Source organism: Thamnophis elegans, chromosome 2, assembly GCF_009769535.1.
Source record: "Thamnophis elegans isolate rThaEle1 chromosome 2, rThaEle1.pri, whole genome shotgun sequence".
Taxonomy (NCBI): Eukaryota; Metazoa; Chordata; class Lepidosauria; order Squamata; family Colubridae; genus Thamnophis; species Thamnophis elegans.
Window position 1 is genome coordinate 173,440,718 of NC_045542.1, and position 16,118 is coordinate 173,456,835.

General features: G+C 44.9%; 1 protein-coding gene across 4 annotated transcripts in view; it reads left to right on the top strand.

Annotated features, from left to right (window-relative positions):
• Positions 1 to 9,881, top strand: part of LOC116503340 (zinc finger protein 665-like) — a 36,452-nt gene extending 26,571 nt beyond the window's left edge. Inside the window, exons 1-4 of one of the 4 annotated variants that reach the window (XM_032209702.1) lie at positions 640 to 804; positions 5,110 to 5,699; positions 6,628 to 6,757; positions 7,205 to 9,881. In XM_032209702.1, the coding sequence (XP_032065593.1) occupies positions 5,586 to 5,699; positions 6,628 to 6,757; positions 7,205 to 9,141 (2,181 nt within the window). In that variant the 5' untranslated portion in view covers positions 640 to 804; positions 5,110 to 5,585 and the 3' untranslated portion in view covers positions 9,142 to 9,881. Of the gene's footprint in view, positions 1 to 639; positions 805 to 5,109; positions 5,700 to 6,627; positions 6,758 to 7,204 lie in introns of those variants that run through there. The other 3 variants (XM_032209703.1, XM_032209704.1, XM_032209705.1) reach the window with 3 other exon arrangements.
• The last annotated feature ends 6,237 nt before the right edge of the window (positions 9,882 to 16,118 follow it).

Here is a 16,118-nt window from a genome sequence, read left to right on the forward strand (position 1 = left end):
ATCTACCAATTTAAGGTTTTCCCCATTTTGGGACTGGTTTTCTTTTTCTTCAGTATTATTTCTTTTCTCACAAACAGCTACTCGGTCTTTCTGATTATTTTTGGCTTCACCCACAACCAAGAATTTGACAAGTACAGGTGTACATACAGAACTAGAGAACAAAAACACCATGGAAATCTTCATTTTCCTGATTGCGGCTTCCCTACCCCAGCCTCATCTTCCTCTCCTTCAGGCTGGAGTTTGCAACAACCACAAGATAGGAAATATGTTAAGCAAAGAGTCTCCTGGTCCTCATCTTCTGCCGCTTGGCCATTTATGACAGGATTTGGCTCCTTTTGAGTCCTCCTTCAATCTCTACTGAGCCTTCAGGGCGGCTGTTCTTGAGGGAAGTGACTTCAAATCCTCCAGAGAGATTTTCCCCCATCTCCACGGAAGCTTCCACCGCTGGAGACCCCAAGGCTTTCCTCCCACAGGGAGCCTTTCATCTTACTCCCATACCCATCACCCCCCTCCTCCTCCACCCACTGCCCCCAGATAGGCTACACTTTCCCGCCCTTTCAGGGAATGCTGGCACTTTGCCAAGAGTCCCCCAGGTGGCGTTCTCAGCTTCTGCAGAGAACTGAGCATGCGCCGCTCTGTTCCACTAGCAGGTGAGAATTGTTGCCGCTCGTCTGAAGAGCCTGCAGGCGAGTCCGCCCCTCCACCCCCCCCCCTGTGAGTGGGGGACGGGGCCGTTTCCGGAGGCGCAGAGGCTGCCTAGAAGTCTTTGCAGAGACGCGGATCCCGACGTGACTGCAGAGTTCCGTGAGTGGCCGCTGTACCCGTGCAAAGCAGTCCCGCAGTGGAGGGTTGCTTGCAGGGGGGCCAAGTTCTTCCTCCGGGGTCGGAGTCCGAGATGGGGGTCGCCAGGAGCGGGAAGGGGCGTTTCCCCCCTTTTCTTGGTAGCCTTGCCGTGGGGCGAGGGGGAGGCTGGCCGGATGACCTCCTGCTGGCTCTGGGTGCAAGGACTGGAACTTGGGTGCTGCTTCCCAGCCTTTCCCCACGATCGCAAAAGGGCTCTTCCCGCAGAAAAGAAGGAAACGTTACAGGGACGGAGGTGCAGCATTCGCACTGTGTGCCCAAAGTAGCCGGTGTTTCTCAGACTTCGTTAAAGTCTGGGAGTTGACCGGGGTGCTGTTGTTGGAAGGAAAATCCACCTGGTCCATTTCCAAGCAGGGAGAAAGACCCTGGAAACAACATGTAGGCTGATTGGAAAGAAGGTTTATGGAACAGAACCAGGAAAACAGTATGCAGTTCTGGGTCAGCTGAACAAAAGCGGTTGGACAAATGGATGGACCTGTATAGGTTTCTGTGCCTTTGAAGTCTGTACTGTTCTTGGGGGTGGTGCAATGAAGGGGTTTGTGTTCTAGTTTTGGGTAATTCCTATTGTGGCTTACCTCCTGTCATGGGTGAGGGGCTACTTTGTAATCCTATCATACTGCCTTTGTTCACAGCCAGACTTTGCTGCTTTTGAAATATCCTGTCTTGAATGGATTACCAAATCTGCATTTCTAAAAACTGGCCTCCTCAGTTTCTGCTTGGGAGCAGGGAGACTGGCGCTGACTTCTGCTTCCCTTAAGATTTCCCCCCCCCCCCCATTTCTTCTTTAGGAAAATATAAGATTCGCCCTTTTAAAATATTTTCCAAAATAAATCATTCTTTTAAGGTGGAGGCTTCCCACAAAAGCATGTTTCTAAATTTCTCCTTTAGGGGAAATATTCCACTCTTCCTCTTTAATATTCCCTGTTTGCGACCTTTGACATTTTTTGTTTAATGGATTTTTCTCAACTCCAATTCTTTTGAAAACATTAGAACAAATAACTAGGAAATAGAAATCCAGAGTATATTTTGAATGCACTTATTATTCAGTATTTTGAGTCTTTGTTACAAGTTGATCAAGAAGAATTTTTCAGGCTATGCCGCAGTTACAGAGAAGTCAAAATAGCTAATAAGGTTCCCCATTTTCTTCCCTGATATTAGTGGAGATTTCCTTGAAATTTTTTCTTTGGGAATGGATCCTTGCTAGTTAAATTAGTCCCCCTGTTTTCCTGACACGTTCTTTGGTTTTCCATTTGGGGCATGGAAGTGGCAAATCTTTAGTGCTTCTTCTAGAGACGAAGACTAAACTAGCATCAGATCATCCAGGATTAGGTGGGTGGGTGGACATCATTTTAAGGTTCTTTCAAGTCCTTTGTTAAATGTGAACTTTGCCCATACAGTTGATTAACCAGTTTGGACTCAGGGCAAATTGTGTGAAGCAGCCTTTGTCTTACAGTATGACTTTGTTCCCAAAAAAGCAAACCGTGAAAAATAGAAAATGAGCCTCATATGCCGGAGTCATTTCCTTGGCATTTCATTTGACATGAACTCAACCTGCATGGCGTTGTTAGAATCTTGTTCCTTCCCGGGATCATTTCACTCAGTATTATTCCTTGTTAGGGGTTTTCTTACATTCCCTCACTGAGACCCCTGACAGAAGGTAAACTTTTCTTTCTTGGGATAAGCCATTTTTTGAACTTCCTCCTTATCTCTTCTCTATGGTTCCAGTTAATTTCAAATATGCAAACATAGACAAGAGCGAGAAACGTCCTTAATGAACGGCTAATGGCTAAATGTCTTGATATGAAGCACAAGATACGTTTGTAAGATTTCTGTATTCCGTTCCAGTTTCTTAGGCTCTTTAAGGTTTGGCATCTTGCATGAACCCTAAATGTAGGGTAAACGTTGATTTATTTATTTTTTTTACGCTAATTCAGCTGTGCTTTATTTTTCCAATACATATAGCTACCCATTTCACAAACATGTGACTGGTGGCATATATAATGATAACAATCAATAAACACTTAATACACTTATCATCATCATTAAAACTATTTCAAAATTTAAAAACAAGAAATTTTCATTGTGCTCATTTACTGTCGGGGCTGCTTCACTCAGTAACCAAGAAAGAAACCACTCAACTCCATTTTGCAGAATTAAGAGTACTTTTACTGGTCATGAGTAGATATTAGCTAGGCAAAGCAAGGTCTGAGGCAAAAGCGTGCGCAATCATAGATATCAATATGTGACCCAACACCACCACCCCCCCCCCCCCGGTAATCTCAGCTCATAGTCCAATCAGCACACCCCACAGGTGTCATGTGGGAGACATCTTCAAAAAGCATCATCAGGCTGGTATGCCGGACAGTTGGCCTTGGCGGCAAATCCTTTATCTGCAACATTCATAGTAACACCCCTCTTCATACAGTCACTCCTGTGCTGACACTTCCCCACCCACATACAATGCTCCCCCTCCCCGTTTCAATGGCAGCCGAAAGCAAGCAGCAAAACAGAGGCTGGCATTTACTAGGCCTTCATGAAGGTCAGTACAGCAGAGGTATTAGGATGAGGGACTTTGGAGCAGCCCCAAACTGATTAAATCAGTTTCATCTAGGCTCACTTTAAGGGAGTTTTGAAAACACCCTACGCCTTAAATAAACCATGCTGTATTAAACACTTTCACTCTTAAAGTGGAACTATATCCAGTGGTGGGATTCAAATAATTTAACAACTGGTTCTCTGCCCTAATGATTTCTTCCAACAACCAGTTCACCAAACTGCTCAGAAACAGAACAGTCCGTGGTGTGAACTGGCTGAATCCCACCACTGACTATATCTAACTTTGGGAGGGATGTGCTTTAGAGTTAGCCTTGACTCCCGACAACTATCTGGACTATCAGTTTCGTTGGCTAGATTTCAGAAGTGATTTGCCATTGTCTAGATTTGCTGAGAGTTTGACTGGTCCAAGCTATCCAGATAAGATGGAACCAGAACTCATTGTCTTGTAGTTTCTAGCCTGATGCCTTAACCACTACACCAAACTGCCTCATAGCTAGTTTGAAACTGCATATAAACTTTTTTACTCTTTTAACAAATTGAACTTCTTTAAAAGTTCAGTAAAACTTTTTTTAAATGTTCAGTATTTTTATAGTTTGATGGAGACATTTATTTTGAATTATATCCTCTGAAAGGACAACACTTGGAATGATGGCCAAGAAACTTATAAAATTGAAAAGAAAAAAAACCTTACTGTTTGCATATGCACAGGTGCTTGCTGGATAGATTCTTGTTTGGATACAGTCCTGCTACTGCGTCGCAAGACAATTTGTTCCCTTTCAGTATTTAGCCAGTATCTGTTGGCCAGAGAGGCTCTAGAGTTTGTGGAGGATCTGCCCATCAGGCTTCGGCGCGCTGAGCGAAGGCTTCCTTTAGGGACAGGTGTGTGTGGAGATTCATTTAAGTTCAAAGTGAGTTCAGAGAGCAGCTTATCTTCTTGTGGACATAATTTTTCAGCGCTGGGCTCTTCCTTTTCAATAGTTTTGGAGAGAGACACATTTGCTATCTTCAACTTACATGCTGTCCGTCCCACCTCTTTTTTTAGTTTTTCCTCAGGAGTGTCTTGGATTATGATCACAGACTTTTCAGACAAGGGTTTTGATCTCTTTACAGGTGATGGAGACAAAGGATGGCTTAAAGCATCTTTTGCGCTTTCAGGTGACATTTTTTTCGACCTGCACTTCTACACTACACTGCGCCTCTCGTTGGCACTAATTTCTACTCCTCCCTTTGGCTAAATCAATAACTTGATTCCCAAGAGCAGCAATTCCAAAAGACTTGAAAGACTTGGCAGCCTGTGATCTAGTTACACGAACACAAGGTGAGGTGTTCTTTAGTTCAGCTTTCTGAATTTCTAATTCTTTTTTGTGCTGCAGAGCATTTTTTTTAAAAGCCATTTTTCATTTGGAGTAAAAAGAAATAGAAATTCTACCCAAAATGAAATTGATTTGATATAACAGAGACGCCACTCACACAACTTGGGAGTCCCATCGAGAATCTAAGACCATTTTTTTGCACCACACTTGATGGACAGACAGACAGACAGACATACACAACATCCATTTGTGCATTGCCACTGCAATCTTTTACCAGCTTAGGAAAAGACTCGATTCCGTGAGGATGAATTTTGTTCACTGGTTAAGTCCACGACCTTCTCATTCGTTGAATTTATTTTCTTTTCCATCTCAAATGCAGAAAAAAGAGTCATCTCGACAAACTTACTAACAGCAAAAAGTTAACTCTTGGGTGAAGAGGCCTGGATAGCCTTTGTGGCCAACTCTGCAACAATAGGAATAGTCTTATGAATTGAAAGGTGTCCACAAGATTCCTCAGACCTATTTGGAATTTCCTTACAGGACAGACAAAGGATGCAGAAACAATTAGCAAGTGACGGAACTGGAAAAGGTCCCTCGGCTGTTCAGTCTGGCAGCTGTGAGAAGATCTGGGCAAGAACTGGGCAGAAGATCCCGGAGAAGAAAGCCATCGTCCCTTCAGAGATTCAGCCCTGTAACTTCAGAAACATCCAATATCAAGAGACTGAAGGTCCCCGAGGACTTTGCAGCCAATTCTACAACTTTTATAGTTAACGGCTGAGGTTTGAAAAGCACACTAAAACCCAAACATCGGACCTGGTTATTCTGCAGCAGCTCCTGGCCCTTCTGCCCCTGCCGATGGACAGCTGGGTGCAAGAGTGTGGAGCAGAGACCAGCTCCCATGTGTTGGCTCTGGTGGAAGGCTTCCTCCTGAGTCAGGCAGAGGAGCGGAAGGAGCAAGTCAAATTGCAGGTGACATACCTTCATATTGGAAATTCAGAAGGGAGTAAATAATGTGTTCACATTCTAGACCCTTCCCTTCAATAATTCTTCCTCATAACGTGGATATATTCTACTAGTTCTTGCAGGACATTGTTCCATTATCTATTCTAGAATATACAGATAGTCCTATTTGTCAGGCCTGCCTCCATTCAAATTCCATGAAAGAAATCCCCCGACTCCATTGAAATAGAAAAGAGGCACTTTTGAAGTGATAGCAGCGGAAAAAAATGATTAGGGGACGAGGCTAAAATATATGAAGAACGGTTGCAGGAACTGGGTATGTCTAATAAAAATAAGGACTAGGGGAGACATGATAGCAGTGTTATTCTCCAAGGCATCGGAGGGTAGAACAAGAATGGGTGGAAACTAATCAAGGAGAGAAGCAATTTAGAACTGAGGAGAAATTTCCTGACAGTTAGAACAATTAATCAGTGGAAAAGCTTGCCTCCAGAAGTTGTGAATGCCTCAACACTGGAAATTTTTAAGATGTTGGATAGCCATTTGTCTGAAACAGTATAGGGTTTCAGAGCCAAGGTGGCGCAGTGGTTAAATGCAGCACTGCAGGCTACTGCTAGATCAGCAGGTCAGCGGTTCAAATCTCACCGGCTCAGGGTTGACTCAGCCTTCCATCCTTCCGAGGTGGGTAAAATGAGGACCCAGATTGTTGGGGGCAATATGCTGACTCTCTGTAAACCGCTTAGAGAGACCTGAAAGGCCTATGAAGCGGTATATAAGTCTACTGCTATTGCTATTGCTATTGTTTCCTGCCTAGGCAGGGGGTTGGACTAGGAGACTTCCAAGGTCCCTTCCAATTCTGGTATTGTATTGTATTGTATTTAAACAAGAAGGACAGATCTTGAAATCCTCCCTATTTTTGTTCTTTTTTCTTCTCATTCAGGAAGGTCTTGTGTCGTTTAAGGAGGTGGCTGTGTATTTCTCCAAAGAGGAGTGGTCTCAGCTGAGTGTTAAACAAAAAGCACTGTATTGGGAAGTCATGCTGGAAAATCATAAGAACGTGGCTTCTTTGGGTAAGAACATGCCAGACTTTTTATCAGGATAAAAACTACAAATTTGGAAAAGGAAATAAAGAAGGTGTTAAGTCCTCAGGGGTTATGATGCCACCTGAAGACATTGCTGGCTGCCCGACACTCCTAATTGGCTGAGACACAAGCAGCCAGCTGGCAGGAGAACGCAGCCTCCTTATTGGTCCACCCTCTGACAGCCCCATACAGAGCAGAAGAGTAATGTGATTAATGAATAAGAAAAAAGTATGATGAAATTAAAATAGAGAGAAAAGGCAAATCCCCCCTTCTAATGTTATATTATAGTGCCCACCTTTACATAATTTATCCTTTCTAATCTTCAAACACAACTGTGATCACAATTTTGAAGTGGTTAGTTAGTCATTATGTTAAAACTTCCGATGCTTTATTCTTTTTCCCTAAAGTTATTTTAGTTTTTCTTTTCCTGTGAAGGTTATGGCGGAGAAGAGGATGAAGATTTCAGGGAAGTATTGCAAATGGTCAGTTGTGGATACAATACAAAGAACCCTATAATTCTAATGGAAGTAGAAAGCGATGATAGAAACCAGTCAAATAAGGCCTCTGTGGTCCAGCAACAAAAAATAACAAACAAACATATTGGAAAATGTTCAAAAGCATTCATCAACAAATTAGATATAGATAAACATAATCAAACCCAAACGAAAGGAGAAGATTATTTATGTAGAGACAATATAAATATTCATAAAAGGACCCAGTCTCTTCCTCATAAAAATGGGTCCCGTACATCTCAAAAAAGAACCCACACAGGAGAGAATCCATATAAATGCATGGAGTGTGGAAAGAGCTTTAGTAGGAATACTTACCTTACATGTCATATGAGGATCCACACAGGAGAGAAGCCGTATAAATGCATGGAGTGTGGAAAGAGCTTCACTTTTAGTACTTCTCTTACTTTGCATTCCCGGATCCATACAACAGAGAAGCCCTATAAATGCATGGAGTGTGGAAAGAGCTTTACTTGGAGCAACAGTCTTGCTTCCCATAAAAGGATCCACACAGGAGAGAAACCCTATAAATGCATGGAGTGTGGAAAGAGCTTCTCTCTTAGTAGTTCTCTTACTTCGCATTATCGGATCCATACAGGGGAGAAGCCCTATAAATGCATGGAGTGTGGAAAGAGCTTCTCTCTGAGTAGTTCTCTAACTTCTCATTACCGGATCCATACAGGTGAGAAGCCCTATAAATGCATGGAGTGTGGAAATACTTTTACTCGGAGAAGGAGTCTTACTTCCCATAAAAGGATCAACCAACGGAATAAGATGTATAACTGCAAGGAGTGTGGAAAGAACTTTCCTACACACTGTCAACTTAACGATCATAAGAAGATCCACACAGGAGAAAAGCCCTATGAATGTATGGAGTATGTGAAGAGCTTCAGCTCACTCAGAGATCTTTTTTTACATAAAATGGTCCACAAAGGGGAAAAGCCTTATAAATGCATGGAGTGTGGAAAGTCATTTATACAGAGAATTCATCTAAGTTCACATACAAGAATCCACACTGCAGAGAAGCCCTATAAATGCAAGGAATGTGGAAAGACCTTCTTATCTAGTAATTCTCTTACTTCCCATTACTCGGTCCATACAGGGGAGAGGCTGTATAAGTGTACAGAGTGTGGAAAGAGCTTCTGTCAAAATTCTTCTCTTTCTCTTCATAAACGAATCCACACAGGGCAGAAGCCATATAAATGCATGGAATGTGGAAAGAGCTTCCCTAGGAACACTGATCTTATAGCACATATAAATATGCACACAGGGGAGAAACCACATAAATGCAATGAGTGTGGAAAGAGCTTTATTAAGAACAGTCAACTTATTTACCATAGTAGTATCCATACAGGGGAGAAGCCCTATAAATGCATGGAATGTGGAAAGAGCTTTATTAAGAACTCTCAACTAATTTGCCATAATAGGATTCATACAGGAGAGAAGCCCTATAAATGCATAGAGTGTGGAAAGAGCTTCCCTAAGAACAGTGATCTTATTGCACATACAAAGATCCACACAGGGGAGAAACCACATAAATGCATGGAGTGTGGAAAGAGCTTCATTAAGAACAGCCAACTTATTTACCATAGTAGGATACATACAGGGGAAAAGCCGTATAAATGCATGGAATGTGGAAAATGCTTTGCTGCCAGTAGTAACCTTACCTCCCATAAAAAAATCCACTCAGGGGAGAAACCTTATAAATGCATTGAATGTGGAAAGAGTTTTTCCTCAAACAGTAATCTTAACACACATAAAAAGATTCACACAGGGGAGAAGCCTTATAAATGTATGGTATGTGAAAAAAGCTTTATTATGAACCGTTCTCTTAACTCCCATATAAGGACCCACATGGTGTAGAAGCCATATACATTTGTGAAATCTGGAAAAAGCTTCAAGATGAGAAGTGGCCAAAATCCCCTTGACAAATGCCTATGGAGATTCTCATACATCCAGGTCTTCGTTGTCCCAAAGGTACTTTTCCAAAAAGCAACTGGACTTCCATTGCGTTTCCTTGAAAACCTTTTTCTCATCCAAGTAGCATCTTTTGTTCTGAAGAAGCATCTCCTTGAATAAACGAAACATCTTCAAGAAAATAGAAATTCCAGTTGCCTTTTGAAAAAGTACCTGTGAGAGCCTTTGATAAATCCACCCAAGAGCGAAAAAAGTTTTCGTATATAAACATAGGGAAAGAAGATAGAAATAGATATATCCAGTAAGATAGAAATAGTTGCTAACCTATAGTAATAGGAAGAGAGTAAAATAAAGTGTGGTTAGCATGAACTTTACAAGCAAGGAGTGGGAGTTTTAAGTATGTCTAATAAAATTTTTATGGGAAAAACAAATGCTGTCTTTGTATCTGTTTACTATACCATATCCCTAACAATTGTTAATTGGCAAAAAAATTGGGGGAAGCATTTGGATGGGGGACAAACTTCTGAGTTTCAGAGACTCCTGCTGGATTGAAGCTGTTTATTCAAATAGTAACCCTGGATGAATCTGTCAAAATGGGGGAAAGGCACTAATTTGAATTTTCTGCCAGTTATTGTCCAATGTTGCATTGCAAAAATGGAAATCAGACTGGGAGCCATACAAAATTAGACCACAATTGTACTTTTCTTTTTATTCATATCCTAGATGCCTTAAATTCTAGAAAGGTCTTAAATTCCTACTTATATTTCCCGAGGGTGTTTGGTTCAACCTCTAAATAAAACATGCTTCCTCTTTTTTTTTTGCCCCTCGTATTTTAATTTTATATTCCCTTTTCCGTAATCTTGTTTCCATCATTTTGCAATTCTCCTTTTTCTCCTGTCGCAGAGGCGACACCATTTCTCCCATTCTCTTCATTTGCCCTCCAAGGAGGCTCGTTGTGAGGTGAAGTTTCTGGAACATCCACCAGTTTCAGCTTTTTCCCCATTTTGAGACTGGTTTTCTTTTTAGATTTAGATTTTTTTAGATTTTATTAACATTTGTAGGCCGCCCTTTTCCCTGAGGGGACTCAGGGCGGCTCACATAAAATCAGGGAGGGGAAGTACAAACAGTAACATAGACACATATAATAAAAGTAATAAGCAACATACATTCATCATTCGGGAGGGGCGGCTATCCTTGTCCCCAGGCCTGACGGGCTAGCCAGTTCTTGAGGGCTGTGCGGAAGGCCTGGACGGTGGTGAGGGTACGAATCTCCACGGGGAGTTCGTTCCAAAGGGTCGGGGCAACTACTGAGAAGGCCCTCCTCCTTGTAGTTGCCAGCCGGCACTGGCTGGCTGATGGAATACGGAGGAGGCCCAATCTGTGTGATCTAATTGGTCGCAGGGAGGTGATTGGCAGGAGGCGGTCTCAAGTATCCAGATCCACTACCATGCAGGGCTTTATGAGTGACTAATAGCACCTTGAAGCGCATCCGGAGATCGACAGGTAGCCAGCGCAGCTCGCGGAGGATAGGTGTTATGTGGGTGAACCGCGGTGCACCCACAATCACTCGCGCGGCCGCGTTCTGCACCAACTGAAGTCGCCGGATGCTCTTCAAGGGCAGCCCCATGTAGAGCACATTGCAGTATTCCAGCCTAGAGGTCACAAGGGCCCGAGTGACTGTTGTGAGTGCCTCCCGATTCAGGTAGGGTCGCAACTGGCACACCAGGCGAACCTGGGCGAATGCCCCCCTAGTCACAGCCGTCAGGTGATGGTCAAACGATAGCTGTGGATCTAGGAGGACTCCCAAGTTGCGAACCCTCTCTGAGGGGTATAAAATTTGACCCCCCAGCCTGAGTGATGGAATATTGGTCGAATCTTTGGGAGGGAAACACAACAGCCACTCGGTCTTTTCTGGGTTGAGCACAAGCTTGTTAACCCTCATCCAGTCCCTAACGGCCTCAAGGCCTCGGTTCATCACGTCTGCCGCTTCATTGAGTTGGCACGGGGCGGACAGATACAACTGGGTATCGTCCGCATATTGATGGTATCTGATCCCGTGCCTGCGGATGATCTCTCCCAGCGGTTTCATGTAGATGTTGAATAGGAGGGGGGATAAGACCGAGCCCTGAGGCACCCCATATGTTAGGGGCCTAGGGGACGATCTCTGCCCCCCCACTAACACCGACTGCGACCTGTCCGAGAGGTAGGAAGAGAACCACCGCAACACGGTGCCTCCCACTCCCACCTCCCGCAGTCGTCGCAGAAGGATACCATGGTCGATGGTATCGAAAGCCGCTGAGAGGTCAAGGAGGACCAGGATGGAGGAATGTCCTCCATCTCTGGCTCTCCAGAGATCATCGGTCAATGCGACCAAAGCGGTTTCTGTGCTGTAACCGGGTCTGAAGCCTGACTGGAAGGGGTCGAGATAGTTTGCTTCCTCCAAGGACCGTTGGAGCTGAAAGGCCACCACCTTCTCAACAACCTTCCCAAGGAAGGGAAGGTTGGAGACTGGGCGATAGTTATTAAGAACAGCTGGATCCAAAGATGGCTTCTTTAGGAGGGGTCTCACCACCGCCGCTTTCAGTGCGGCGGGGAAGTTCCCCTCCCGAAGAGAGGCGGTCACAACCGCCTGGATCCAGCCTCGTGTCACCTCACTGCTGTTAGTAACTAGCCATGAGGGACACGGGTCCAGTACGCAGGTGGAGGCACTTACAGCCCTCATGGCCTTGTCCACATCCCCGGGGGTAACATCCTGAAACTCAACCCAGAGATGTTCTACTTGATCCTCTTGTGCCTCGGCTGGAACTGCGGGGATGGAGTCCAAGTCCGACCGAAACCGAGCAATTTTGTCCGCTAAGAATTGGGCATAATCCTCAGCTCTGCCCTGCAAGGGTTCCCCCGCTTCCCTTTTATTTAATAGGGAGCGGGTTATCTTAAACAGGGCGGCTGGGCGGGACTCAGCGGACGCAACCAAGGTGGCTATGTGAGATCTTTTCGCTGCCCTAAGTGCCCTGGTGTATTCCTTGGTGCAGGTGGTTACCATTGCTCGGTTCGATTCGGACTTATCGGACCTCCATCGGTGCTCTAGGCATCTTCTCCGGCGCTTCATCTCCCGGAGTTCCTCGGTGAACCAAGGAGGTCTCCGGGATCCGCCGCCTCGGAGGGGCCGTAGTGGCGCAATCCGGTCGAGGGCCTCTGATGCTGCCGAATGCCAAGCAGCAACCAGAGTCTCTACCGGACTGTGGGCGAAAGTATCAGGAATGACCCCAAGCTCCGTCTGGAACCTTAGCGGTTCCATAAGTCGCCTGGGGCGGAACCACCTGGTCGGTTCCTCCTCCCTACAGTGGGGGTTTGGTCTCCGGAAGTCGAGCCTCAGTAGGCAGTGGTCTGACCACGACAGGGGTATGATGTCGTTACCCCTCAGACCAAGATCACAAATCCACTGCTCCGAGAGGAATACGAGGTCGAGCATGTGACCCGCCGAATGGGTTGGGCCCCGAATTACTTGGGTCAAGCCCATGGCTGTCATGGAAGCCATGAACTCCTGCGCCCCATCAGAGTTTTCACCGAGCGAAGGCAAATTAAAGTCCCCCAGGACCATCAACCTAGGGAACTCAATTGCCAGCTCGGCTACCGACTCGAGGAGCGAGGGGAGGGCTGCTGCAACGCTGTTGGGAGGCAGGTACGTTAACAGCAGACCCACTTGACCCTTGAGGTCCAACTTTATCAGCAGAGACTCACACCCGACAAGCTCCAGAGCAGGGACCCTACGAGGAACTAACGACTCCCGGATAACAACGGCCACACCTCCACCCCTTCCCTGGGCTCTCGGCTGGTGCAGCACCTGAAATCCTTCTGGGCACAGTTCTACAAGGGGGACTCCTCCCTCTGGGCCCAGCCAGGTTTCAGTAATACATGCCAGGTCTGCCCTCTCGTCTAAAATTAAGTCCCGGACGAGAGGAGCTTTATGTACCACAGACCTGGCATTTAGCGACAGCAGCCTGAGTCCAGGGTCCTGATTACTTGCGCCATCTGGTCTCGGAGTGGAACTCATAGGGCCGGAAGGAGGGATCTCTGTGATGTAGCGAACCCTCCTTCCCCGGTAATGGCCTGCCCTAAAGTCCCCGCCGTATCTGCCCCTCCCTGTTACGACCGTAATACCCCGACCCTCTCCCGTGTCTCTAGTCCCCTCAACCACCCCCATGGCCCCCGCTTCTCCCGGCAGGTCCTCCGAATCAGACATACTCATTCACTCACCCAAGCAGTCCCCACAGAAAAGTTAAAACACATAAAATACAATGATAATAAAAGATAAAAGTGGGATCATTCACTCAACCACATACAATCCCATGCACTCATCATACCAGATAAAAATTGCGCGATTGAGCAGTTGTGCGAATTGGTGAAGGCAGGATCTTAGAAATTGGCCTTCTCGTTAACAAAGTCTAACAAAGTCTTTTTCATGAGCATTATTTAGTTTTTCACAAGTAGCCACTTGGTCTTTCCAATAATTCTTGGCTTCACCCATGCAGGTATGTATACAGAACTGGAGAACAAAAACAAGGTTTTAAAAAAATCTCAGTTTTCCTGATTGTGGCTTCCCTGCCCCATCTTCCCTTTCAGTCTGTCGTTCGCAATTAGCACAAGATACAAATTGTGTTTCCTAAAGAGCCTTGTGGTCCTCATCTTCTGGCCGTTCCTGACAGGATTTGGGCCCTTTTGCGCCCTCCAATCTGCAATGCTTTTAGGGCTATTCTTCTTGAGGGAATTGAGTTCAAATCCTCCAGAGAGATTTTTCTCCCTCTCCACAACCGGTTCCTGGACAGGAAGGAGAGGAAGATGGAAAAGCTACCACCACTGGAGACGCTTTTCTCGGACAGGGATCCTTTCCTCCTACTCCCGTGCCCATCATCCCTTCCCCTCCTCCCATGTCTAGCTTCCCTTCCCGCCCTTTCAGGGCATACTGGCACTTTGCAGAGTCCACCAGGGGGCGCTCTCAGATTCAGGAGGAAACTGAGCATGCGTCGGGCTCTTCCTTTAGCACAAGAGGGGTGTTTTCCAGGTAGTTCACTGGGAGGGGCTTTAGGTGTGAGTGGGCGGCGGGGCCGTTTGCGGGAGGCGGAGAGGCTGCCGGGATGCCTTTGCAGAGACGCGAATCCCGATGAGACTCCCGAGTTGCGTGAGTGGCGCCTCTGCCCTTGCAAAAGGGTTCCGCTTTGGAGGGGTGCATGGAGACGTGCTAAGTCTTCTTGCAAGGTCGGAGTCCGGGGTCCCATGTTCCCCTGCCGCCATTTCCAGTGCAGGTTCCATCCGGGAGTTCTCGGAGCAAAGGAGAGAAATGGGGATTCCCAAAAGGGGAGGGGGGCGTTTCTCCCCATTTATTGGGGGAGTGGAGGCAGGATCGAAGTCCTCCTGCTGACTCTGGGTGCAAGGACGGATGTGCGAGGACTGGAACTGGGGTGCTGCTTCCCAGCCTTTTCCCACGATCGCAAAGGGTCTCTTCCCGCAAAAAAAGAAGGGAGACCTTGCAGGGACGGAGGTGCAAATATGGGACTGATACGCAGCATTTGCACCGTGTGCCCGATGAGTCCGGTGTTTCTCACACTTAATCAAAGGATTGTTATTAACTCTCTATCTTTAAATCGTTAGAATAAAGAAGTAGGAAATGGAAATTAAAAAAGCATATTTTTAATGTATGAATCCAGTCTTTTGAGTCTTTGATAGAAGTGGAGCAAGAAGGATTGGTCAAGTGATGCCCCAGCTGCAGAGAAGTGAAAGTATCTAATAGGATTCCCCACTTTCTTCTCTGACATTAGTGGTTTTATAAGGTTTTATTTTTGCTATTTTTTCCTTGGGGATGGATTCTCGGTAGTTAAATTAGTCACCCTTTTTCCTTGGTATTATCTTTGGTTTTCCATTTTGGACATTTAAGCTTAAAATCATTTGTGCTTTTTTTTGGAGACAAAGATTAAGCTAGGCTCAATTCCTCCATGCTTAAGAAGGTGGATGAACACCATTTTAAGGTATGTTCATTCAAACCTTTTTATATATATAAAATTCTTTATTGGCTAAGTGTGATTGTACACACATAAGCTCTCAGTGTAGATACAAGCAATAAGTGATAAATCATGATCACAATTTTCGTAAAATACATTCATCATAAATCATACGATACAACCATTAGTGATAGTCAGGATACTAAATAAGCAATCCACACAAATCATACAAGGATATAACAGTATAAATCGTAAGATACAAGCCACAAAGTTATAATCATAAGTACATAAGAAGATAAATAATAGGATTCTTATTCATATACATAAACAATATCATTATTTTCCCCTTCATTTCATTTTCCATCTGTTATTCTATTTTTCTATAGGTAGCATACATCCTCAAATTCAGTTATAGCAGTAAACTTATATACCGCTTCATAGGGCTTTCAGCCCTCTCTAAGCCGTTTACAGAGAGTCAGCATATTGCCCCCAACAATCTGGGTCCTCATTTTACCGACCTCAGAAGGATGGAAGGCTGAGTCAACCCTGAGCCGGTGAGATTTGAACCGCTGAACTGCTGATCTAGCAGTAGCCTGCAGTGCTGCATTTAACCACTGCGCCACCTTGGCTCTGAGGCTTATTATATAATAAGCATTTAACCTAATTAGTTATCCACAATTAATGTTAGTATAATTCCCTCACTTCTTAATTACCTACATATCATTAACAATGTCAACACATTTCATTTTATTCTACTAATATATCCCTTCTTTCCCTTCCTCCTAACCATTTTCCACTTCTTTTAGGTTTTCTTCTTTCCACCCATTCTCCTAGCTTCTTCTTTTTCTGATTTTTATAATTGTTGGGCTTTTTCTTCAAAGTCCTTTTTCTCCCTTTTAATTTTATTGTTGTGATAAGTTTCCGCAG